The sequence below is a fragment of the Nomascus leucogenys genome, chromosome 2 (assembly GCF_006542625.1).
Source record: "Nomascus leucogenys isolate Asia chromosome 2, Asia_NLE_v1, whole genome shotgun sequence".
Taxonomy (NCBI): domain Eukaryota; kingdom Metazoa; phylum Chordata; class Mammalia; order Primates; family Hylobatidae; genus Nomascus; species Nomascus leucogenys.
The window spans coordinates 150,144,756-150,169,303 of NC_044382.1; the positions used below are offsets into that span (position 1 = coordinate 150,144,756).

The window sequence follows — 24,548 nt, forward strand, 5'->3', positions numbered from 1 at the left end:
GGCTGTGTGCTCTGTGTCTGTTTCCTGGTTGATCACAACAGCAGGGGGCCAGGGAACCTTCAAGTGCTCCCAGCCTGTTTTCTGAACCATAAAATGGAGGTGGTTGCTCCCTGCGGTATTGGGTAACTAGGCTCATGCCTGTTCAGGAGCTCAGCATCACACCCACCCTCAGGTCAATAATTCAAAAAGGACTGGACACAACTGTCAAAGTCACAGTCAGGGTGGATGACAGACAAAATCCAGCAAAGAAAGAGGCTCCCGGAGTAGGGGCCAGGCCCGGGGCCGCCAGTAAAAGCACACAGCACTGAACCCTCCCAACTTCAATATGCAGATAGGGCATCACCAATCAGGGATGCAGTCCCAAGCCTTACTGGGGTTCGGTGACGCACACACGGCTGACCCCTCATGGTTCAACACCCCACCATAAATCACATGGTTGGCACAGAGCATGCAGTGTGGCCCAACACAGACAGTCTCACCAGGCAGGACGCTCCAGGGACAGGTGAATCCTTCCCGGCACATCTGTGCATTAGCCATTCAACACGGCAGGAGACCCCGACTATGAAACGGAAATCATGCTTAAGTCTTTTTCTGGAAGCTCTGTAACTTCTTCCTATTAGTCCTGGTTAGCAGGAAAGAAGTCACTCACAGCCCAGTGCAGTGGCTCAACCTGTCAGCCCAGCACTTTGGGAGGCCGAGGCTGGTGGAACACCTCAGGTCAAGAGTTTGAAACCATCCTAGCCAACACAGTGAAACCTCGTCTCTACTAAAAATATAAAAATAAGCCGGGGATGATGGTACAAGCCTGTAATCCGAGGCACGAGAATCGCTTGAACCCAGGAGGTGGAGATTGCAGTGAGCCGAGATCACACAACTGTACCCTCGGCAACAGAGTGAGACTGTCTAAAAAAAAAAAGCAAATCACGCACAAAAGTTCAAAGGACAAAGAGAATGGTGGGTCTCGCTCCTAAAACAGGGCAGAGCCAAGACCATGGGCCGGGGCACAGGTGGGAGCCCTGGGGGGGAAGGGGCAGGACCCGGAATGGGCACCTTTCTACCTCCTGCACAGAGCCTGCAGCGCTGGCCAGCGCCACATGTGGTTTATTCACACTGTCGCCACCCAGCGAAGTCCCTGCCCACACTGTCCAGCCCCCTGTGGTTGCCAGGAGCTTTGAAACCCCTGCTTTCAAGCAGGTCCCTCCCCCTTGGGTCCTGCCACCTCCTTGCAGGGTGTGATGCCCGCTGCTGCAAAACCAGCAAAACACGACATGAGCTTGTAGGAAAAGAAAAGGGGGTTCAAGAACCATCTGTATGTCTCCAAGCTGAATGTCCCTATACCACCCTGTCACGGCCTGTTTTCTCACCTGTAAAGTGGGGAAAAGACCCCACCCTTGAAGGATCAGGGGCTTCACTGCCTGGTGCACGAGAATGTCACTTACAGGCTCCTGCTGCCCCACCCACAAGGCTGGTGTATTCCAACCAGCTCAGCTATTTTAACAACAACATTCTCAGGGGCTAAGGCTTTCTGGGGTACAACTGAAGAACCTCCTTTAGCCGGGCCTGTTCCCCTCCCACATGTCACATCTGCCCAGCCCTCCACAGGGGGTGGTGTCGCTGCTGATTGCAGCCCATGTGCACTGAAAGGCTTCGGGGGCCCCCTCAGAACCTGACTGGCCGGGGATGGGCTCTGACTAGAACATATTTCAACCCTAAAAGCGCTAAGAGCTCCCACTTAATTCACACTTCCCAGCCTGGCACACTCAAGCACTTGGCCGGCCCATCTCCCTCCATGCTCCCTATGCTGTCCTGCTCTTGGCAGGTGAGGAGATAGAGACAGAGAGGGCAAGCAACTCACCAGACGTCACACAGCAAGTAAGTGGCTCAAGTCAGATCCAAACCCAGAGTTCTGTGCCTAACCCCTGCGCCACACAGCATCCACCCACGAGGAACAACAGCCTCAGATGAACCCATTAAGATCAGAATCAGGTTCCTCCAAATGCGAATGGCGAAGTACCGTATCCCATAGAAGTACCGTATCCCAGCACTTCCACTTCTAGGGATATACTCTACCTGAAACAGAAAAAGGCATCCAAACACTCACTTGGCCCATGTACTCCTAACAGCAGTATACACAATAGCCACAAGGTAGAAACTATCCAAATATTCATCAGCCGATGAAGGCATGAACAAATGCGGTCTCTCCAAACAGCTTATTATTCAGTCATCAACAGGAGTGAAGGACTGGGCCGTCGGTGACTTGAAAACCCCACACTGAGTGATGGCAGGCAGACACAACAGACGGCGTCTAATATTCCACTTACATGAGACGTCCAGAATAAGCAAATCCACGTAGGCAGAAAGCACAGAGTGGCTGCCTCTAGGATGGGGAAGAGGAAAAGGGGAGGGACGGATCACGGGCAGGGGGCTTTCCTCGGGATGGAATGTTCTAGAACTAGAGGGAAGTGATGGTGACGTAGCATTGCAAATATACTAAAGGCCACTGAATCCTATGCTTTAAGATGGCTAGTTTTACGTTATGTGAGTTGCATTTCAATGTTTAACAATCTCAAATCACTCTCAAAAACAGTTCACCATCTGTACTTAGCCAGTAGAGCTGCATACTCACCAGGCCCAGTTCAAAACCTGCCACTTGTCCCTGGGAGGCATCTGTGGGTGGGCAACTCCTCCTGAGGCGCTTGGGGCCAGCAGTGCCCTGGGCTGGGCCTCGGAGCCAAGGGAAAGAGGTCTCCCCTGCAGCCTACCATGCTCAGAGCAGGAGCACAAGGCATTTGCACTACGAAGCATCACCGGGCCATGTTCAAAGCTGTTACTTCTGACTCTCCACTGACACACAGCTGTCACCCTTGGCCAGGTGCTGCAACAGGACACGCTCTGTGTCGAGGGCTTTGCAAGGACCTCAGCTCAGACTCACAGCCATCCTGGGAGGGAGGGGCTGTCCACAGCTTCATTTTGGAAAAGGACAAAAAGGTCTGAACTGGAAGGCTGGAAAACACCCAGAGGAAGGGTGCTGAGGCCGAGGAGAGCACTGGCAGGGATTTCCTGCAGTCACCACCCTAGGAACAGGCTTTGCCGAGGCCACACAGCTGCTAAGTGGCAGGCAGAGTCAAATCATCTGCCAGCCCCAGAGCCCGTGTGCTGGAAGCCCTACACACTGTCACCTGGCCCCTGAGGACATCTGGCTGGAAGGTGACATCCCAGCTTCTACCACTGTGATTGCATGAGCTGTGTCCTTGCATTATGATAATTTGCAGACAGTCATGGGAGGATCACATCGAGCTGTCACAGAATCGAGATAGAAGCCTTTGTCCTGAGTAGTGATATCCAGTCACCCCTCAAAAAGCCCCACCATCACCTGTTAGCATTGAGTGCCAGTGCACTTGCCTCCTGAGGTGCTTTCCTGCTTTGGGATGAGTCCTCACCTCCTCATACTTCCCTTTTCCCCTTGGCTCCCAGGAAACTCAGGTACCCCTTGCCAATCACGACCTTGGTCTTCTGGGAATAAAGCTGCATTGCTTGGGCCTCCGTTGTGTGTGAGGTATCCCATCAGCTACTCTGGATCCATCATCGTCTTTAATCCTCACAAGAGACCTGCTTTGTACACAGGAAGCCTGCTCCATTTTGCTGGTAGGGAAACTGATTCTGCAAAGAGGTTCACACACTTCCCAAGGCTTTGAGATAGCAAAGGGCAGACCCAGCGTTCAAAACCAACGGTCCAACTCCAAAGCCACTTCACACACAGCCTTCTTTGATGGCATGACCCTCACCCTGCCACTTTGCTATCGCAGGACTCTCCATAAATAGTACTGGCACTGCCCCAGACTTCCTGGCCAGGGTCACAGAGCCCTTTAGGAAGCAGGCAGGTATAAATAAGAAATGAATGACAACTATTCAGCCTCACCTCTCACTCTAGGGTGATAAATTCTCTATTATACAGCAATCTGGGCTCAGTGCAGTGGCTCACGCCTGTAATTACAACACTTTGGGAGGCCGAGGTGGGAGGATTGCTTGAGGCCAGGAGTTCGGGACCAGGCTGGGCAAACATAGTAAGACCCTGACTCAAAAAAAAAAAATACACAAAAATTAGCTGGGCATGGTGGTGCATGCCTGTGGTCCCAGCTACTCAGGAGGCTGAGGCAGGAGGATTACTTGAGCCTGGGAGTTGGAGGCTGCAGTGAGCAGTGATGGTGCCCCTGCAATGTAGCCTCAGTAACACAGTGAGACCCTCTCCCCCACCACCCCCCTCCCCCCCCCAAAAAAAAAGGCCCGACATACTGGCTTACACCTGTAATCCCAGTGCTTTGGGAGGCTGAGGTAGGTGGATCACCTGAGGTCAGGAGCTCAAGACCAGCCTGGCCAACATGGCAAAACCCCATCTCTACTAAAAATACAAAATTTAGCCAGGCATGGTGGCAGGTGTCTGTAATCCCAGGCTGAGTCAGGAGAATTGCTTGAATCCAGGAGGAGGAGGTTGCAGTGAGCTGAGATCGTGCCACTGCACTCCAGCCTGGAGACAGAGTGAGACTCCATCAAAAAATAAAAAATAAAAAATAAATAGAGCAATCTGCCCACAAGTGTCCCAATTCCCAAGGCCCTTGCCTGGGAAGATGCTGTGGCCCTTGAACATAGGCTGTGACAGGTCATGGTGGGGTTGGTCAGACATTGAAGAAGAGTCCTGGGTACCTTCCCAATACCCCCACAGGGTCAGAGTCTACACCTGCAGCCACACTTCTCCCATCCCCCAACAGCCAGGCTACTGGAGCCCCAGGGCCAGGCACCTATTCCCACCTCCGGCCCCCCGACTCTGGTGTCTCCTCAGCGTGGCATGTAGAGTGAGAAGGAAAAGAATTTAACCCCAAATGAATTCTGATCTGATCTCTGTACCTTCAGAACACGCAGCCTGGATTTTTCCAAGCCTCAGTTGCCTAACCTGTAAAATGGGCACGTCTAGAAACATTATGCTAGGTCCAAGGAGGCAGACACAAAGGCCCACATACATGTCAGGCTGTTCAGAGGGCATGCCCGTAACGGGCAAACCCAGAGACTGGGCGCAGCTGCACAGTTGCCGGGAGCCAAGGGAGGAAGAAATGGGGGGTGACTGCTAATGGTCACTGAGTTTCTTCTGGGGGTGACGAAAACGGACTACAATTAGTGGGGCAGCTGCACAGCTCTGTGAGTGCACTAAAAACCACTAGATTGTACACTTTAAAGAAGTGAATCTTTGTGGTATACACCTTATATGTCAATTTTGAAAATTCATGCATGTGGACAAACTGAAATAAATGTGGACCTGTCACCGCCATCCTTGCACGGTCACGTGCATTACACGACGTGACAGCAGGAAGAGCCTGGCCTACTGCCTACCCTGAGGAAGGCATCCTCAAATGTCAGTCCCACCTTCCCCTGACTCTGGCACTGCTGGCTTCTAGGAGGATGTCCCAAGGCAGAGAAGCGTGGCCTGCATTGAATCTAGCAACCGGGGCCTGTGCAGGGTCAATGCCAGGTAGGACGCAAAGGAGCAGCTGGGTCCCTGTCTGCCTCTCCATACCCTGCCTGCCTCTCCTTTTTTTTTTTTTTGTTATTGTTGTTGAGATGGCATATTGCTCTGTCACCCAGGCTGGAGGGCAGTGGCACAATCTCGGCTTGCTGCAACCTCCACCTCTCAGGTTCAAACGATACTCCTGCCTCAGCCTCCCGAGTAGCTGAGATTACAGGTGCCCCCCACCATGCCCGGCTAATTTTTTTGTATTTTCAGTAGAGACGGGGTTTCACCATGTTGGCCAGGCTGGTTCTCAAGCTCCTGACCTCAAGTGATCTGCCCGTGTCAGCCTCCCAAAGTGCTGGGATTACAGGTGTGAGCCACTGCGCCCAGCTACCTCCTTTTCTTTACCCAGGCTCTGGAAGCAAACCTCGTCTCCTCTCGCTCTCTGCTGCCAGTGTGACCCCTTGTCCCAGAACTGGGGAGGCCACCAGGGAGAACTACAGAGCCAACAGTCCACTTGGCTTCCAGGCTCTTTGGCTCCAGCTGGTGGGAGGGAAAGCACAGTTTCCTTGGAGTCATCCACCCCCCGTGGGGCATGGGCCAAGTGCATGGTGGTGTGGCCTGTTCCAGGCATACATCTCCTTGAGCCTCTCCCAGCCAAGGGCAGGATTCGGGCATTCCCTGCGCCCTGGCCAAAGGACCGCTTGAGTCCATCACCATCGCCAGCCATGCCTCCTCCCACTCCCTTCTGGGCTTCCCACCCCTGTGCAGTATCCTTGCCTGACACCCTTGGTCCTGACACTCCAAAGCCAGTCATCTGGGCCTCAGCCCTAGCTCCCTTTTATGGATTGAATCTTGTCTCCCAGAAACATCAGTTGAGGTTGAACCCCCGGAACCTGTGAACATAACCTTATTTGGAAATTGCATCTCTGTGGGTCCTAATTAATACAAGATGCAGTCAACTTCAGATGAGATCATACTACGCATGGGGGTGGGCGGAGCTCACTTAATGATGGGTATCTTTTTAAGAGAGAGATTCGGACACAGAGGTTACACAGGGGAGAGTCACACGAAGACAAGAACAGACACTGGAGTGAGGCAGCCACAAGCCAAGGGGTGTCGGCCACCCCTAGAACTGGGAAGAGGCAGGAGGGAGCCTCCCCTAGAGCCCACAGAGGGAGCACGGCCCTAATGACACGTGATTTCAGACTCCTGGCCTCCAGAGATGAGATGCAATAAGCGTCTGTTGTTTTAAGCCACCAGAATGCAGTTATGGTCATTTATCCCACGGCCATAAGAACTTTCCTCACCTTTGTACCAGAAACCCTTCGAACCAGCAGAGCCCAACGAGCAGCCCAAGGAGGCGGAAGGCATCAGTCTCTCCAGCATCTTTATGATGAAAAGAAATGACATCGGTTTCCTGGCTGCACACGGAACCACGTAGGGTCAGTCCCCGGAAGGCCCCTTCCTGCCCGGCGCTGGCTGCCCATCAGAACATCTCCCAGACCGCTGCCACCGTGCTCTGCCCAAAGATGAAGGTGCCAACCACCACAGAGACCACTCCCCAGACCTCCAGGCAGCACCTGCCAAGCCAATAAACCCAAGTCATATCTTTTCTGGAGTTTTGCACAAATAAACCACACACACGTAAAAAATTCCCTACGTACAGCCCAGTATGGAGTCTTCAATTTGGAAAAAAGAAAAATTCAGAATATTCCCAGTTACCTGTAGGGATAGGCTTCCAAGATAATGGGAAGCAAAATACCTAAGCAATTTTTTTTTTTTTTTTTTTTTTTTTTTTTTGAGGTGGAGTCTCATTCTGTTGCCTAGGCTGGAATGCACTGGCATGATCTCGGCTCACTGCAACCTCCACCTCCCGGGTTCAAGCAATTCTCCTGCCTCAGCCTCCCAAGTAACTGGGACTACAGGCGCGCACGATGACACTAGGCCAATTTTTGTATTTTTAGTAGAGATGGAGTTTCACCAAGTTTGCTAGGCTGGTCTTGAACTGCTGACCTCAAGTGATTCACCCTCCTCAGCTTCCCAAAGTACTGGGATTACAAACGGGAGCCACCATTCCTGGCCCCAGGCAATTTTTAAAAGCCCTCCGATCCCACCTGTTATTTCATAATCTCATTTCTCCCCAGTATTTTATCAAATAAAAAGACACAGGGGCCGGGCATGGTGGTGCATGCCTATAATCCCAGCACTTTGGGAGGCTGAGGTGGGCGGATTCACCTGAGGTCATGAGTTCAAGACCAGCCTGGCCAACATGGTGAAACTCCATCTCTATTAAAAATAAAAATAAAAAATTAGCCAGGCCTGATGGCAGGCACTTGTATTCCCAGCTACGTGAGAGGCTGAGGCAGGAGAATTGCTTGAACCCGGGAGGTGGAGGTTGCAGTGAGCCAAGATTGCACCACTGCACTCCAGCCTGGAGGACAAAGCAAGACTCCATCTCAAAAAAAAGAAAAAGACACGGAGAGAGGGGAGACACTACTTTGAGAACTCCCCCCACCCTCTCTTTCTGCTCCTCAGCCTCTGATGAAACCCCATGAAAGTGAAGGAGAAGACGCAAGCTCTAACTCACACACCATCTCAGAGGGGTAGGGGAGGAGGACGCAGGAGGCAGAGGTGGCTGGGACTGGCAGCCACCGAGGCCACATTTGTGAGCTTCGTAATGTAACCAGAGATGGGGTAGACAGGGTAGACAAGGAGGTCAGAGCGATAACAAGATTTTCACAAAATGGCAGGGCCACCAGAGATATTTCTGGCCCCATTAACAAAGGCCAGAAGGCTGGGTTGTCATGGAAGGAACATTTCTAACTGAGCAGCATCTCAGCACGGCTGTTCAGCGCCATAAACATCCATTCATCTGTCCGGGCACTGTGAGGCTAATGTGCCTGTGGGCTGCGGCACTCCTGGAGCAGCGCTGATGTATTAGAAGGACCTAAAGCAGTTTTAGCAATAAAAATATCTTGAAAGCTCATCAGTAAAAACTGTTGCGAGCTCAGATCAAGGGACAAAACAAAAAGCATAAAGACTCCGAAGAGCGCCCCAGGGAATGAGCAGCTTAGTGGGTTACCAGACACTGGGAGGCTAGTTCTAAATCCAAGGCAGGTTTAGAAACATCCAGAAACATGGCTCTCAATCCAGAAGAAACCGGGCCAGGCCTGCTCCTTTGCAAAAACCAAGCTTGGGCTCAATGGGGCTAGAGGGACGGGGGCTATAGGGGAACAGACCTACAGCTGGGACCCAAATTCACAGTTGCTGCCATTTAACATTATCTGTGGTAGGGTGAAGGGTGGTCCCCAAAATTCATGTCTACCTGGAACCTGTGCTTGCTAGCTTATCTAGAAACTGGATTTTGCAAAAGTAATTACGTAAAAGATCTTGAGAGAAGATGCAACCTAGATTTAGGGTGGACCCTAAATCTGATGGTAAGTATCCTTATAAAAGAAGGGCAGCCAGGTGTGATGGTGGGCGTCTGTGGTCCCAGCTACTCAGGAGGCTGAAGCAGGAGGATTGCTTGAGCCCAGGAGGTTGAGGCTGTAGTGAGCCACAATTATGCCACTGCACTCCAGCCTGAACAACAGAGCAAGACTGTCTCAAAAAATAAAATAAATAAAAGCAGAGGGATATTTGAGACACAGAGACACAGGGAGAAAGCTAGATAAAGACAGAGGCAGAGACCGGAGTGACGTAGCCACAGGCCAAGGAGCACCTGCGGCCACCAGAAGCTGAGGAGCCTTCAGAGTCCAGCCTTGCCAGCACCTGGATTTCACACTCCTGACTCCAGAACTAAGAAAAAAATTCATTACTGTTGCTTTAAGCCTCCCCACCATGCCCCAATTTACGATAATTTGTTACAATAACCCCATAAAACTAATACATCATCTCTTTACCTGTCTCAGCCTCAGTTTCCACATCTATGGAATGGGAGGGAGTCACCCAGACCCTCAGACTACCCAGGGGCGGCTGAAGAAGAGCACACCATTCATGCGTACATCGTCCTCTTCCGTGAGTCAGACTCAGCTGCTCAGTGGCAAAGTACAGAGGCTCAGCTGTGTCTGATCCACAGGTCTGCTCAGGGATAAATATTTGTCAAATAAAGGAAAGATCCAAATTATCTGGTCTCAACGGCATTGTATGCCAGGCGGGTGGGTTAGCATGGGGCCTGGGAGCTAGGGGCCTGGGTTGCATCCTAGCTGTCCTCACTAGCCTCCTGGCCCGTCTCCTCATCTGTAGGATGAAGACATCCGCGTATGGTGAGGAGGTGAACGTGTAAAAGGACCTAGCACAGTGCCTAGCAGAGGAGCCTCAGAACAGCGACCCACTGTGATGATGGAACATGTTGTCCTGGTTTCCGGCCGGCCATGGGGCCTTTCTAACCCAGCCTGCACCCTGATCCTACCCTGGGTCTGAGCCAGGTAGCAAAGGAGGGTACAGATGCACCACTGGGTGCTTCCAGAGGCTGGAATCTACATGAAATCCCAACCACAGACCCGCAGAGTGGAAGGGAAGGCCCTTACAGGACCCAGTGTCACTAGCCTGGGCTCCTGTCCTGGCTCAGATGCCCTCATACTGGGTAGACAGAGACTCTCTTCCTGTGGCTTGCAGGTTTCTCATCTGCAAGATGCAGAGGATTGCAAGCAGGACCTCCTGGGTCCCCTGAAGCATTCTTACTCTGACCCGGGGCACGCCCAGGTTGCCACCTCATCTTAGAGACACTTACTTGACTCTTGGTCCTATAGGCTCGACCCCCATTGCGCAGACGAGGCACAAACCTGCAAAAAAGACAGGGTCACCCCCAGTTCTTCGTTATCAAGCCCAAAGCAACAAAGAGGTCCCGGGAAAAGCCCTCAGGGACCCAGGAGGCCAGCAAGGCCTCTGCCCACAGGTGCCCCTGGCTCTGGCCCCCTGGAGAGGCAACGCAGTGGAGCTGGAAGGACGGGGCTGGAAGGACAAGGCTGGAGTCCCAGCTCAACATGCCCTAGTGACTTAGCCAAAAGTCTGGCAGGAACCGGCTTCCCAGAGCCCCATCTTTCAGGCAAGCTTGACAACATGCCCTCCCCAGCAGGGTCATGGTGAGGAAATGGTGACAATCCATACCTGACACCCGGGAAGTGCTCGGCAACTGGCAGCTACCATTATTTTGTTTTGGGATGGAGTCTCACTCTGCCGCCAGGCTGGAGTGCAGTGGCATCATCTCGGCTCACTGCAACCTCCACCTCCTGGGTTCAAGTGACTCTCGTGCCTCAGCCTCCCGAGTAGCTGGGACTACAGGTGCGTGCCACCACGCCCAGCTCATTTTTGTGTTTTTAGTAGAGACAGGGTTTCACCATGTTGGCCAGGATGGTCTTGATCTCTTGACCTCGTGATCTGCCCGCCTTGGCCTCCCAAAGTGCTGGGATTACAGGCGTCAGCCACCGCACCCAGCCTCTTTTTTCTTTTTTTTTTTTTTTAAATAGGTCTGCTAGGATTCAGGGCCATGTAGCTTGGCCTAAAGTTCCCAAAGGATCCTCTCTCAACTCAAACCTGTCCTGGGCAGTTCTTCCCACCACAGGAAATAGCCAGTGCTACAACTGGCCACCTGGTCACAGAATCAGAATTTAATCCAGCAGCCCAGACCAGGGAGTGAAACGGAGGAGCCACGTGGCCACACCCTCACCTCTGAGAAGCTCCACCCAGAGCCTGAGTGACGAGCCGTGTGGCCACACCCTCAGCACTGAAAGCCCCGCCCAGAGCCTGAGGGAAGGTCTGTGACCACACTCTCATCTCTGAAAGGCCCGCCCAGAGCTGAGGGAGGAGCTGCATGGCCACACCCCTCACCTCTAAAACCTCCGGAGCCTGAGGGAGGAGCTATGTGGCCACACCCCTCACCTCTGAACGCCCAGCCCAGAGCCTGAAGGAGGAGCTGTGTGGCCACACCCCTCACCTCCAAAAGCGTCGCCCAGAGCCAAGCGAGGAGCTACGTGGCCACACCCTCACCTCTGAAAGCCCAGCCCAGAACTGAGGGAGGAGTCGTGTGGCCACACCCCCATCAATGAAAGCTCTGCCCAGAGCATGCAGTAACAGCTGTATGGCCACACCCCTCACCTCTGAAAGCCCTGCCCAGTCGAGGGAGGAGCTGTGTAGCCACACCCTCAACAGTGAAAGCTCCACCCTAAGCCCGAGGGAGAAGCCACATGGCCACACCCCTCACCTCTCTGAAAGTTCCACCCAGAACCTGAGGGAGGAGCCACATGGCCACACCCCTCACCTCTGATTGCTCCGCGCAGAGCCAGGAGCAGAGTGGCTGGCTGTTTTCCTCCCCTCCCTTCACTTCCCTAGTCTTTACCCATTAATCCCAGTAGACCCCAATTTACAGGAGCTAGGGCAGGTACTGTTAGATTCTCAAGGGACTACATCAAAGACAACCACCTGCTAAGAACCCACTTTTTGTATTCCACACATCAGCTGGCCTCATTGATAACCAACATTTCTCTGTGGCCCTCAATTCTTCCATACCCCCCACCTCCGCGCTATTGACAAAGTTGTCACCACCCACTTACCTGGGACCCTGAACAATGTTTCATTTCGTTTCATTCCCCCATTCGAGTTTTGGAAGATCTCTAAGAGCCTCTCCCGTGGTTTCTGTAAGTTTCACCAACGGGCATCTACTTCTTGTCTGTTTGACATAAGGGCTGCATCAGGGTGTTGGGGATACCTGGCTAAGGGTCCCCAAGCTCGATGTCTGCTTGACATGGTTCCTCTCAAGGCTGAATCACAGGGTCCACTCACAGAACACGCACTGAGGGAGACTCGACTGTGCACTCAGCACTTCCTGTGCGTGGGGCCCTAGAACACACCCCCTAGTGTGGAGCTGGGGTCTCTGTTCTGGGCTCCAGTGGACCACTACAGTGTACCCTTTTCCTCTGGAAGAAGCATCCCTCCAGCCCCCACCTTGCTGGCTTCCTCTTCCCAGATAATGCTTGGGCTGTTTGGGAAGGTTTCCTAAGAAACCATGCTTCGCAGAAACGGTGTTTGCCTCCAGGGCCTGGAGGCAGGAGGGGAGGGAGACATTCATGGGGTGCCTTGAGCCACGTGACTTCCACATATACGATTTTCTTTTTTAATAAAACAAAATCCTTTAGCAGGAGGCACCAGTGGTAGCATGGACAGAGCTGTATGATTGACCCTCAGCCCTGCTGCACACTAGCTATGGCCCCTGGGGGTGTTCAGGGCCTCGGTCTTCCCATCTACGGAGTGGGATAATAAAGGTTTCTCCGTCAAGAATGGCCATCGGGAGCTGTATTAGTCTGCTCTCACGCTGATAATAAAGACCCACTAGGGACTAGGTAATGGTTTGTTTTGTTTTGTTTGAGATGGAGTTTCACTCTTGTTGCCCAGGCTGGGGTGCAGTGGCGCGATCTTGGCCCACTGCAACCTCCACCTCCCGGGTTCAAGTGATTCTCCTGCCTAAGCCTCCTGAGTAGCTGGGATTACAGGCATACGCCACCACGGATGACTAACTTTGTATTTTTAGTAGGCTGGCCTCGAACTCCCGACCTCAGGTGATCCGCCTGCCTCAGCTTCCCAAAGTGCTGGGATTACACGCGTGAGCCACTGTGCCTGACCAGAGGCAAGGTAATTTATAAAGAGAAGAGGTTTAATGGACTCACAGTTCCACAAGGCTGGGGAGGCCTCACAATCATGGCAAAAGGCGATAAGGAACAAAGTCACGTCTCACGTGGTGGCAGGCAAGAGAGCTTGTGCGTGGGAAGTCCCATTTATAAAACCATCAGATCTCATGAGACCTATTCACTACCAGGAGAACAGTATGCGTGGAACCACCCCCATGATTCAACCATCTCCACCTTGCCCTGCCCTTCACAGATGGGGATTATTACAGTTCAAGGTGAGATTTGGGTGTGAACACAGCCAAACTGTATCAGGAGCTAATGAGATGTTTAGTGAGTGAAGGAAGGTATGTAAAGCCCAAGCCCTGTGCCTGGCTCAATAAACAGGGCAGCTACATGGGGTCTTAATCCTACCCATATATGGCTCCCACCTTCCAGAACCTTGACCTCCAAAACTGGTAGTCCCCACAGAGATAAGCAGGGAAGAACAAGTGGGCAGAAAGCCTGGAAAGCAGGGGCCTCACCTGGGAAGATGAAGATGAAGAAGGAACTGATGCCTCCAATGATGCTGACAATCTCACTCAGGTCGGGCATAAACAGCGCCATGGCGAGCGTCACGGTGACCCACAGGACGGTCAGCGGCACCCGGATCCACAGCCCTGAGGGGTCGGCCAGGGCGCTGGGCCCCCATCCCCCGAAGCAGCTCCTCCTCCAGAAGTCCTGCATCACTGACCTGGAGGCCACACCCAACACAGACACATGGGCATCCCAGGGGCGCCAGCCTCCACCTGCCAGCTGCTCCCCAGTCCTCCAGGAGTCCCCCCACACCTGCCAGGGCTCCTGTTCCACACTCAGGTGTTTATTCCCCAGGAGACCTTGCCAACCCTCAGGGGTTCTGCCACCATCAGGCAGCCCATGGGGCAGGGGATGAAGCATGTGGTTCGAGTTCCAGTCCTGGCTGTGGACACACACTCACGGGGTGACTTTGGGCAGTCTACCTAAATCCTCTGTCCCTGTTTCCTCCTCTCTACAATTGGAGACGATGGTAGTCCCACAGCAGTGTAGCCCACACGTGGCACATGCACAATCACAACACATGTCAGCAGACCATGCTTAACGGTACCCCCACTGAACCAGGCCTCACCTCCCCAGGAAGAGCACGATGGGGTAGACAGTTACGATGGAGACAGCAAAAAGGACCCGGGCCACAATGATGACCATGTCATTGCCTGGGTAAGACATCAAGACGTCAGCAGAAACTTCTGTCCCAAAGGTCAGGAAGCCATAAACCCCTGAAGGTGGGAAAGGATGAAAGCCAGAGAGTGGATTAGGAAAATGCTGCCCCTTTGTCCACCAACAGATGAATAGCGCCTGGCTTTACCACCTAAGATTTTCCTTAGGAGCTGACAGCAAGTTCTGGAAGGGATAACCCAAAGCTTTCCTGTCCTAAGCCTACACATGACTCTGCTCCACGGATTCAAAACTCCTGCAGACAATTCCGCCACTTATCCTTCTTTCAAATCGCTCACAGAGCTGGTGCACAGAGCTTACCCATAGTGCGTGTGTTGACTACAAGCACAGAGCACTTTGAAAAATACAAACACACCTCCCATGCCCTGTCCATCTCACTCCTACGACATCTAAAGAAAGCAGCTAGCTGTGCACACATTTCCAAATGGGGAAAACCAAGAGCCAGGGCGTCAACGAATGCCTAGAATCACACAGCTAATTTTCGTGGACTGAGGACTAGAGCGCCAGTCCCTTTGCCCCAACAGAGTGACACTGCTTCTGTCACCCCGGGTTGCCTGCCCTGTCCTGAGAGATCTATCTCTAAGAGCCTTGTCCCTTTCAGCTTCTCTGCAAGCCCTTTCTGAGAGGTCCCATGGCCCTGGCACCAGGAACATGTGGAGGTGACACTAAATCACCGAGTCACACCGTCTGACCCAGGGACTACTGACTGATGGGACCTCCTCTGCTGGGGAAGGAGTCACCCAGCAAGTTTCCTCAGTAATCACAGTATCTTAGTCCATTTTCTGTTGCTTAAAACAGAATACCTGAAACTGGGCCTCTCATAAAGAAAAGAAACTTACTTCCTACAGTTATGAAGGCTGAGAAGTCCGAGATTGAGTGCCCACACTGGTGAGGGCCTTCTTGCCAATGGGGACTGTCTTCAGAGGTGGCACAGGGCATTGCATAGCAAGGAGGGTGAGCTCTGACTCAGCCCTCATTCCCCGCCCCCCCCCCTTTTTTTTTTTTTGAGACAGAGTCTCTCTCTGTCACCCAGGCTGGAATGCAGTGGCGCGATCTCGGCTCACTGCAAGCTCCGCCTCCTGTGTTCACACCATTCTCCTGCCTCAGCCTCCTGAGTAGCTGGGACCACAGAAGCCCAGCACATTTTTGTATTTTTAGTACAGACAGGGTTTCACCGTGTTAGCCAGGATGGTCTCAATCTCCTGACCTCGTGATCCACCCGCCTTGGCCTCCCAAAGTGCTGGGATTACAGGCATGAGCCACCGTGCCTGGCCTGGCCCAGCCCATTCCCTCTTCTTATAAAGCCACCGGTGCCATGCCCATAACCCATTAATCCATTAAGCCCCTGCCCCATGCCTGCCTCTTACATGGGCTGTAAGACTGGACCTAGAAACTAAAATCGACACCAGACAATCACATCAGCAGGAGAAAAGCCTACAGATCTTATTAATTTTCCTTCTCAATGGGATCTTAACACAGTGATGTCTGAAGCAGCAGCCATAATGAGATGCTTTTATCCTTTTCAGACAAAGAATAAATCTGACAAGGAATGACAAGACAAAGGGGATTTGGTCGGGGCAGTGGAGTCACTAGGAGATATATGGGGTGGGTATAAAACTAGTGGAAGCTAAGGCTAGTTCAGCAAGTGGATTCATTCAGGTCCATTGCAGCCAGAAATCCCGCTTCCAGTGATGAGGACTATTTTCTCACCCTGGTATGGGGAGGCGGCCCCTCCCAGAAGAATTTTTATGGCTTGATGCCTGCAGAAAGAGTCAACTCAGCTAGCCCTTTCTGAAACTACAATTTCTCCAATTATTTATTTATTTATTTTATTTATTTATTTATTTATTTTTGAGATGGAGTCTGTCACCCAGGCTGGATTGCAGTTGGCACAATCTCGACTCACTACAACCTCCACCTCCAAGGTTCAAGTGATTATCTTGCCTCAGCCTCCTGAGTAGCCTGGATTACAGGCAAGTGTCACCACGCTCAGCTAAATTTTTGTGTTTTTAGTAGAAACGGGGTTTCACTGTGTTAGCCAGGACGGTCTCGATCTCCTGACCTCATGATCCGCCTGCCTCAGCCTACCACAGTGCTGGGATTACAAGCATGAGCCACCACACCAGGCCTCCAATATTTTTAACCCAAAATAATCAATGTACCAATTTGGCATAATGGCAGATGGTACGTCCTTCAACCCTTCACCACAAATGGATCAATCTGTTCATGAGAGCACCGCTCTCGACGGCTTCTTAAAAGCCCCACCTCTCAATACTGCCATACTGGCAATTTAATTTCAACATGAGTTTTGGAGGGGACAAAGAATCAAACCACAGCATTCTGCCCCTGGTCCCCAAAACTCATATCCTTCTCACAGATAAATACCCCATGGTTATTCCAACCCCACAGCTCCAAAGTCTTCATTTTCTCCAGCACCAACTCAGAGGTCCAAAGTCCAGAGTGTGGTCTGTGAGCTTGTGAAATCAAAAGCAATCTACTTCCAGGACACAACGGCAGTGCAGGCAAAAGAAACATTCTCATCCCAGAAGAGAGACTAAGGCCAAAGAAAAGCGGTAAAGGCTCTAAGCAAGTCTGAAACCCAGCAGAGCAGACACTCAAGCTTCAAGCTGGAGGATCATCTGTTTTGACACAATGTGCCACCCCCTGGACACACTGAGGCAACCACACTCCTACAGCTTTGCTGCGTACAGCCCACATGTCTCTTCACAGGAGCTGGCACCTCATGCTTGAAGCTTTTGCAGGCAGGTGTTGCACATTGCTGGTAACTTCGCAGTTTGTAGTCCCCGTGACAGTCCCACTCTCATGACTCCACTAGGCATTGCCCTGGCAGAGAATCTCTGCAGTAGCTCCAACCCTGCATTTCCACTTGGCATTGCACTGATGGGGGCTCTCTAGATTGGCTCCACCGCTGTGAGAAGCCTCTGCCTGCACCCCTACGGTTTCCACAACATCCTTTTTTTTTTTTTTTTTTTTTTTTTTGAGACAGGGTCTTGCCCTGTCACCCAGGCTGGAGGGCGGTGGCACAATCACAGCTCATTCCAGCCTTGACCTCCAAGGCTCAAGTGATCCTCCCTCCTCAGCCTCCTGAGCAGCTGGAACTACAGGCTCACAACACCATGTTCTGCTAATTTAAAAAATGTTTTTGTAGAGACAGGGTCTCACTACATTGGCCAGGCTGGTCTCGAACTCCTGGCCTCAAGCGGTCCTTTCACCTCACCCTCCCAAAATGCTGGGATTACACGCATGAGCCACCACACCTGGCCTGAACAACATCTTTTGTTGAAATCTGCGTGGAGGCTGCCAAGCTTCTGTAGCTCTATCTGCCACCCTGAAGAATTAGCGCCACACAGATCCTGCCAAGGTTTACCACTTATACCTTCTGGGACTGCGGCATGAGCCAGATCAGGGGCCACTTGAGCCAAGGCTGGTGCAGCGAGGAACTCTGTGCCAGGGTCCAGGGAGCAGAGACATGAAGGCACGTAGGATAGCCTGTTGAGGCACCCTGGGTCTGTCCCCAAAACCATCCTGCCCGTGAGGCCTCTGAGCCTGTGATGGGAGGGACAGCCTCTAAGATCTCTGAAATGCCTTCAGGGTCTTTCTTCCATTCTCTAGATAATCCTTTCTCTCCGTACTAATCTCCTTAGCAAAAGGTCACAGGGCCACAACCTTAGTTTCCTATCCAGAACACGCGCTGCACTCTACACGGCCAGGCTGAAAGAGTTCCAGATCTTGCTGCTTTGCTTCTCTTTTGATGATCAGTTCCATCTTCAAGTCATTTTTTGCCTGTTCCACCATAATGTGAGCAGCTAAGAGTAGCCATGCAGCATCCTGAATGCTCTGCTACTTGGGTATGTCTTCTGCCATATACCCTAGTTCATCCTTTTTTCCGGGGAAAGGCAGAGGGCGGGGAGACAGTCTCATTCTTGTCGCCCAGGCTGGATGCAATGGCGCGATCTCGGCTCACTGCAACCTCCGCCTCCCAGGTTCAAGTGATTCTCCTGCTTCAACCTCCCGAGTAGCTGGGATGACAGGTGCCCACCACCACGCCCAGCTAATTTTTGGTATTTTTAATATAAATGGGGTTTTACCATGTTGCACAGGCTGGTCTCAAAATCCTGACATCAAGTGATCCACCCGCCTCAGCCTCCCAAAGAGCTGCGATGACAGGGGTGAGCCACGTCACCTGGCCAGTTCATCCCTTTCAAGTTCAGCTTTCCACAAAGCCCTCAGGCATGGACAGGGTTCAGCCAAATTATTTGCCAGTTTCTAACAGGTTTGTCCTTTACTCCAGCTTCCAAAACCTTGTTCCTCAGTTCCGTCTGAAACCTCCTCAGAATAGCCTTTACTATCCATATTTCCATGACTAACTACAGTATCTAAGAAGTTCCAAATGTTCCCTAGTCTTGTCTCTAAGCCCTCACCAGAATCTAGGCTTTTTCTAGCCTGCTCCTCTGAATTTTTCCACCCTGCACTCATTGACCAGCTCCAAAGCTGCTTCCATGTTCCAAGTAGTCAATCATCAACACCCCACTCTCGATACCAATTTTCTGTCTTAGTCTATTTTTTGTTGGTTACAACAGAATGCCTGAAACTGAGTAATTTATAAAGAAAGAAAATTTATTTTTTTACTGTTATGGAGACTGACAAGTCCAGGATCGAGGCTACATCTGATGAGAGCCTTCTTGCTGGGGGGGACTTTGCAGAGCCCTTAAGTGGCACGCTGGGTGTCACATGGCAAGGGGGCTGAGCGTGTGAGCTCGGCTCTCTCTTCTTCTTCTTATAAAGCCACCAGCCCCACTCCCATGATAACCTACTAATCCATTAATCCATGAATAGATTAATCCGTTCATGAGGGCAGAGGCCTCATGCCCCAATCCCCTCTTGAAGGCCCCACCTCTCAATGCTACCACATCAGGGATTAAATTTCAACATGAGTTTTAAAGAGGATAAATATTCAAACCATAGCACACAGGAGTCCAAGGCTGCCTCACAGATTCAATGCAGCCCAAGAATCTCCTAGATTGGAGTATACATTGGTGAATGAAAAAAAGACTGGAGTCAAGTGGCCAACCAGAAGCCAGCCGTGCCAGGGACCTGGGTCTGTGCTTCCAATACGCTGTATGATCCTGGGCATCACAGCCCCTCTCTGAGCCAAACTTTCATCACCTTTAAAGACCCTCTGCCTCCCACACACAGTTTGTGAGCACCTGAGTCCACTGCACCCACAAACGTTTTGTAAACCACTACCCAGATGTTACAGTGTAATGACCGACAGCAGTCAATAGCCTTTGAACAGCAGGCAGCAGGGCTGGGGTGTGGTGTGTAAGAGCAGGGGCTTTGGAGAAGGCTAGGCTGGAGTTCAGGTCTCAGCGCTGCACATCTAGCTGTGAAACCCTGAACAAGTTCTGGAGGCCATCTGAGCCTCAGCTTCCTCATCTATGAAATGAGGCCTTTTCCTATGGACACTAAGGATTAAATAAGTCAAGATGCTCAAAACATCAAGTATTGAGCCCAGCACGTGGTAAACTCTCTACAGAGATACTCGCTGTTACTCTTGTTTCTACTGTCAATCCCCACCCTCTGCAGGGGTGCCTGGGAAGGGCCTTACCCGTCAGGGAATAGATGAGGCAGCAGGCCAGCAACGACAGCACAGAGACCAGGGCCCAGTGGGAGAGGCTCCGTTTGCGCATGCTGCAGTAGATGGAGATGGCAGCTTCGTGACACTGCAAGACAGAGGGCGGCTCAGCAGGACGCTGGCTTCCCCTGGAACAGGCGATGCAAAAAAGCACTCATATCCAGAAGGTGGGAAATGTGGGATCTGATGAAGTTTCTCTTCAAATAGCCTGATCAATCCTTTATTCTTTAATTCACGATACACCCCCCAACCCCTTTTTCATGTTTCCTTTCTGCCTTTGTTACATGCCCAAACACACCACAGTACCAGGCATTATCAATACCAGCTCACATTCCTTTCCTTATTTAAAAAAAAAACTAGCTCTCTAGCTCATTACAAACACCCCCTTCCCCTTTCCCCTCTCTCCCTTACCTGCCCACCTTATCTAAAAATAGTTCAAATATTCAACCGAGACTAGTTTAAATTGTGCGGCCCAACCCCAGCCAATGGGAAAAGGGTAGAGGGGCACGACTCGCATCAGGAATAAAGGCTCTTGTACCCCTTTCTTCAGGTGTGCTCTGACTAAGAAAAAGCACCCCTCTACACAAAAGTAAAATTCCTTTGCTAAGAATCCTTTGAATGTTCAATTTTCTTAAGAATTTGAGTGTTATTCCCAACAGAACCCACATGCCCACAAATAGCAGAGGGTGTAAGTAAATGGCAGGATGCTGACACACAGAACATGACGTGGCTCTGACAAAGAACCATGCACCTCAACACAGAAGAATCTCAGAATACTGAACACCACAAGAAGCCAGATAGGGGCCAGGCACAGTGGCTCACACCTGTCATCCCAGCACTTTGGGAGGCTGAAGGGGGCAAATCACTTGAGGTCAGGAGTTTGAGACCAGCCTGACCAACATGGCAAAACCCCATCTCTACTTACAATACAAAAATTAGCCAGGCATGGTGACAAGCACCTGTAATCGCAGCTACTCAGGAGGCTGAGGTAGGTGAATCACTGGAATCTGGGAGGCGGAGGGTGCAGTGAGCCAAGATGGTGCCACTGCACTCCAGCCTGAAAGACAGACTGAGACTCTGTCTCAAAAGAAAAGCCGGACAGCAGAGAACATTTCTGTTAATGGATACGAAGTCCAAGTTACAAGATGAACGATTGTACAGCAGGGTTTCTCAGCCTTGGCACGATTGAAGTCTGGTGTGGGTTAACTCCTGGCAGCTGCCCTGTGTGTTTGGGGTGGGGATGTTGTGCAGTGTCCCTGGCCGGGACCTACTAGATGCCAGTAGCAGCCCCTCTCCCCCAAGTTGTGACAACCCAAAATGTCTCCAGACATGGTCAAATGTTCCCTGGGGGTATAAACAACCCATGTGAACCCCCCTCTGTGGTGCTAGAAGCAGGATGGTGGTTTGGGTAGGGTGGGTGCTACTGACCAAAACAGGTCATGAAGGGGTTCCCGGGGGCTTGACCGTGTCACGTGGGTGCACGCATACTTAGAGTCTACATACTGTGTATGTGCCACGCCATATTGGGGTAAGAATTTTTTTTGGTAGAGATGGGTTCTTACTACATTGTCAAGGCTGGTCTCAAACTCCTGAGCTCAAGCAACCCTCCTGCCCTGGCCTCCCTAAGTACTGAGATTACAGGTGTGAACCACCATGCCCAAATGGGACAAGAATTTTAAATGCAGGAGGAAGTGGTGGCTCACACCTGTAATCCCAGCACTTTGGCATGCCGAGGTGGGTGGATCCCCTGAGGTCTGGAGTTCGAGACCACCCTGGCCAACACGGTGCAACCCCACCTCTACTAAAAGTATAAAAATCAGTCAGGTGTGACGCCCGTAATCCCAGCTGCTTGGGAGGCTAAGGCAGGAGAGTTGCTCGAGCCCAGGAGGCAGAGTCTCACTCTGTCACCCAGAATGGAGCGAAGTGGCACGATCTTGGCTCACCGCAACCTCCGCCTGCCAGGCTCAAGCGACTCTCCTGCCTCAGCCTCCTGAGGAGCTGGGATGACAGGCGAGCCAAGCTAATTTTTTGTATTTTTGGTAGAGACAGGGTTTCACCATGTGGTCCAGGCTGGTCTCATACTCCTGACCTCAAGTTGATCCTCCCACCTCGGCCTCCCAAAGTGCTAGGATTACAGGCGTGTGCCACCAAGACCACAGCAAGAATTTTTTTTAATGCACATCACACAGTCAACACCAAGAGCCCATGAATCACATGGATTCATTTCCCTGAGTGGGTGGTGGACACTGGTGATTCATGAATAATCAAGAGAACACTGATGTACAGCCAGGGCTGGGTGGGGAGGCTCCGCGCCGTCCGGACACACCGGGCAGGGAGGCGCTGCTCTGTCTGGACACACTGGGTGGAGAGGTGCTGCTCGGTCCAGACACACTGGTGGGTTCGGGATCCTTCCCAGGCTCCCGGGGCTGGTTCCCACCATCACACCCACTCACTCCCGGTCGAAACCAAACGTGCCAAGGCCTCGCTCCTGGTCACCCTACGCAGGGAGCTCAGATCAGCTGGGTCTCCCCTCCCTGCCTCAGGGCCTTTGCCTGTGCTGGTCCCTCTGGCTGGATTTTCTCCTAGTCCAGCCAGCTCCTCTGCACCCTCCTGGGGAGCCCTCTGGAGTGGGCTGCTTTCCTCTCTCACACGGCCCCTGTCCTCAACATGAGCAGGCTTTTCGGTTCGTCTGCTCAGCATCTCTCAAGCACACAATGACCACATCTGCCCGGCTCAGGGCTCTGAGCCTGGGCCAGGATCGGAGCCTGCACCCAGCTAAATGAACACTCCAGGGGTTACCCACCTACCCATCCCATGAACCCACCCAGCAGCCACCAGGCCTCCCTCTACCCAGCCCCGCTCTGTCACTCACGAGTCCTACTCGGGGCAAGTGAGCCAAGCCAAGGAAACAAGCCCAGCACAGCTGTCCTCCCACCCCCAGGACACATTCTGGAGATGTAGGAGGGCACAGTGGCCTCCTCTCTCCAGCTTCCAGCCCCGGCTGAGCACACCCCTTCTGCTAACGCACTGACCTCAGGCACCGCGCACCCCTGCTTTCTGCCCCCAGCTTTCCTGACCTACAGCAGGGCTCAGCCAGCAGGGGGTACTGAGCACCTCTGGGAGCCTGTGGATCAACTCCTCTGCCTCCTGCACCCCCACAGCACTTGTGGGGCTCACCCCACACACTCAGGTCAGCCCTGTGGTCCTGGAGCCCCAGTGCCCACAATGGGAACCTCCCTGATACCCCTTTCCTGTTCCTAAAGGAGCACCAGCACCTCAGCCCCATCGCAGGCTCTGCCTTCGGGGCACTGCAGGTGCCCTGAGGTGGGGGGGTCCCCGAACCGCAGCTCTGCATATAGTGGCACAGCTGAGTCCAATATAAGGGAGAAGACAGTCAATAGTGCCAGAAACGCTGGTGGGCAGGAGGGTGCCTCCTTTTCTCCCTGTTCGACTCCCCAGTTGGGTTTCTACTGGTGTTTTTTCTCTTTTTGAGACGGAGTTTCGCTGTGTAGCCCAGGTTACAGTACAGTCACATGATCTTCGCTCACTGCAACCTTTGCATCCCGGGTTCAAAGGATTCTGAGTCAGCCTCCCAAGTAGCTGGGATTACAGGCTTGTGCCACCATGCCTGGCTAATTTTTTTATTTTTAGTAGAGACGGGGTTTTACCCTGTTGGCCAGGCTGGTCTTCAACTCCTGACCTCAAGTGATCTGCCTCGGCCTCTTAAAGTCCTGGGATTACAGGCATGAGCCACTGCACCTGGCATCTACTGGTTTTGTAAGGGGAAGCAGAGCAGGCCTGCTGAGGGTGGGCAGTACCCAGGAGGTGGTGGCAGCATGCAGACACTCGTTGCTTGGTGACAGAAGGAGACGGGAAGACGACACAGTGGCCAAAAATGTCCATCAAAGGACACAGGGACAAAGTGCAGCTTATCCACACAATGGAATATTATTTGACCACAGATAGCGTGGCTACAACATGGATGAATCTCACCAACACGGCGGGGTAGGGAAGCCTGTCGTAAAAGGCCACAATGGGATTCCCTTCCTAGGAGATGGCCATCATAGGCAAATCCAGAGACAGGAAGTACAAGAGCTGCGGGCAGGGGTAAAGAGTGGAGACTGACTGACGGCGATGGGTTTCTTCTAGGGGCAACAGAAAGGCTCTCAATTGACTGTGGTGATGGTTACACAGCTCTGAATGGACTAAAATCCATTGCATTGTACACTTCAGAAGGGTGAACGGCGTGATATAAGCATTCTATCTCAAAGATGTTTTTTAAAACCACAAAAACCAGCCAGGCACAGTGGCTCACGCCTGTAATCCCACCACTTTGGGAGGCTGAGGTGGGCAGATCAAAACATCAAGAGATTGAGACCAGCCTGGCCAACATGGTGAAACGCCATCTCTACTAAAAATACAAAAATTAGCTGGGCATGGTGGCAGGTGCCTGTAATCCCAGCTACTCGAGAGGCTGAGGCAAGAGAATCGCTTGAACCCAGGAGGCAGAGGTTGCAGT

At 52.2% G+C, this 24,548-nt stretch overlaps 1 protein-coding gene across 1 annotated transcript in view; it reads right to left on the minus strand.

The window, feature by feature from the left end:
• Positions 1 to 6,691: 6,691 nt before the first annotated feature.
• SLC38A8 (solute carrier family 38 member 8) overlaps positions 6,692 to 24,548 on the minus strand; it is a 32,701-nt gene continuing 14,844 nt past the window's right edge. The window contains exons 6-10 of the mRNA XM_030819407.1: positions 20,003 to 20,117; positions 14,267 to 14,414; positions 13,647 to 13,855; positions 10,236 to 10,287; positions 6,692 to 7,083 (exon numbers count right to left, since the gene is read on the minus strand). Coding sequence (XP_030675267.1) covers positions 6,990 to 7,083; positions 10,236 to 10,287; positions 13,647 to 13,855; positions 14,267 to 14,414; positions 20,003 to 20,117 — 618 coding nt within the window. The 3' untranslated portion in view covers positions 6,692 to 6,989. The remainder of the gene's footprint in view (positions 7,084 to 10,235; positions 10,288 to 13,646; positions 13,856 to 14,266; positions 14,415 to 20,002; positions 20,118 to 24,548) is intronic.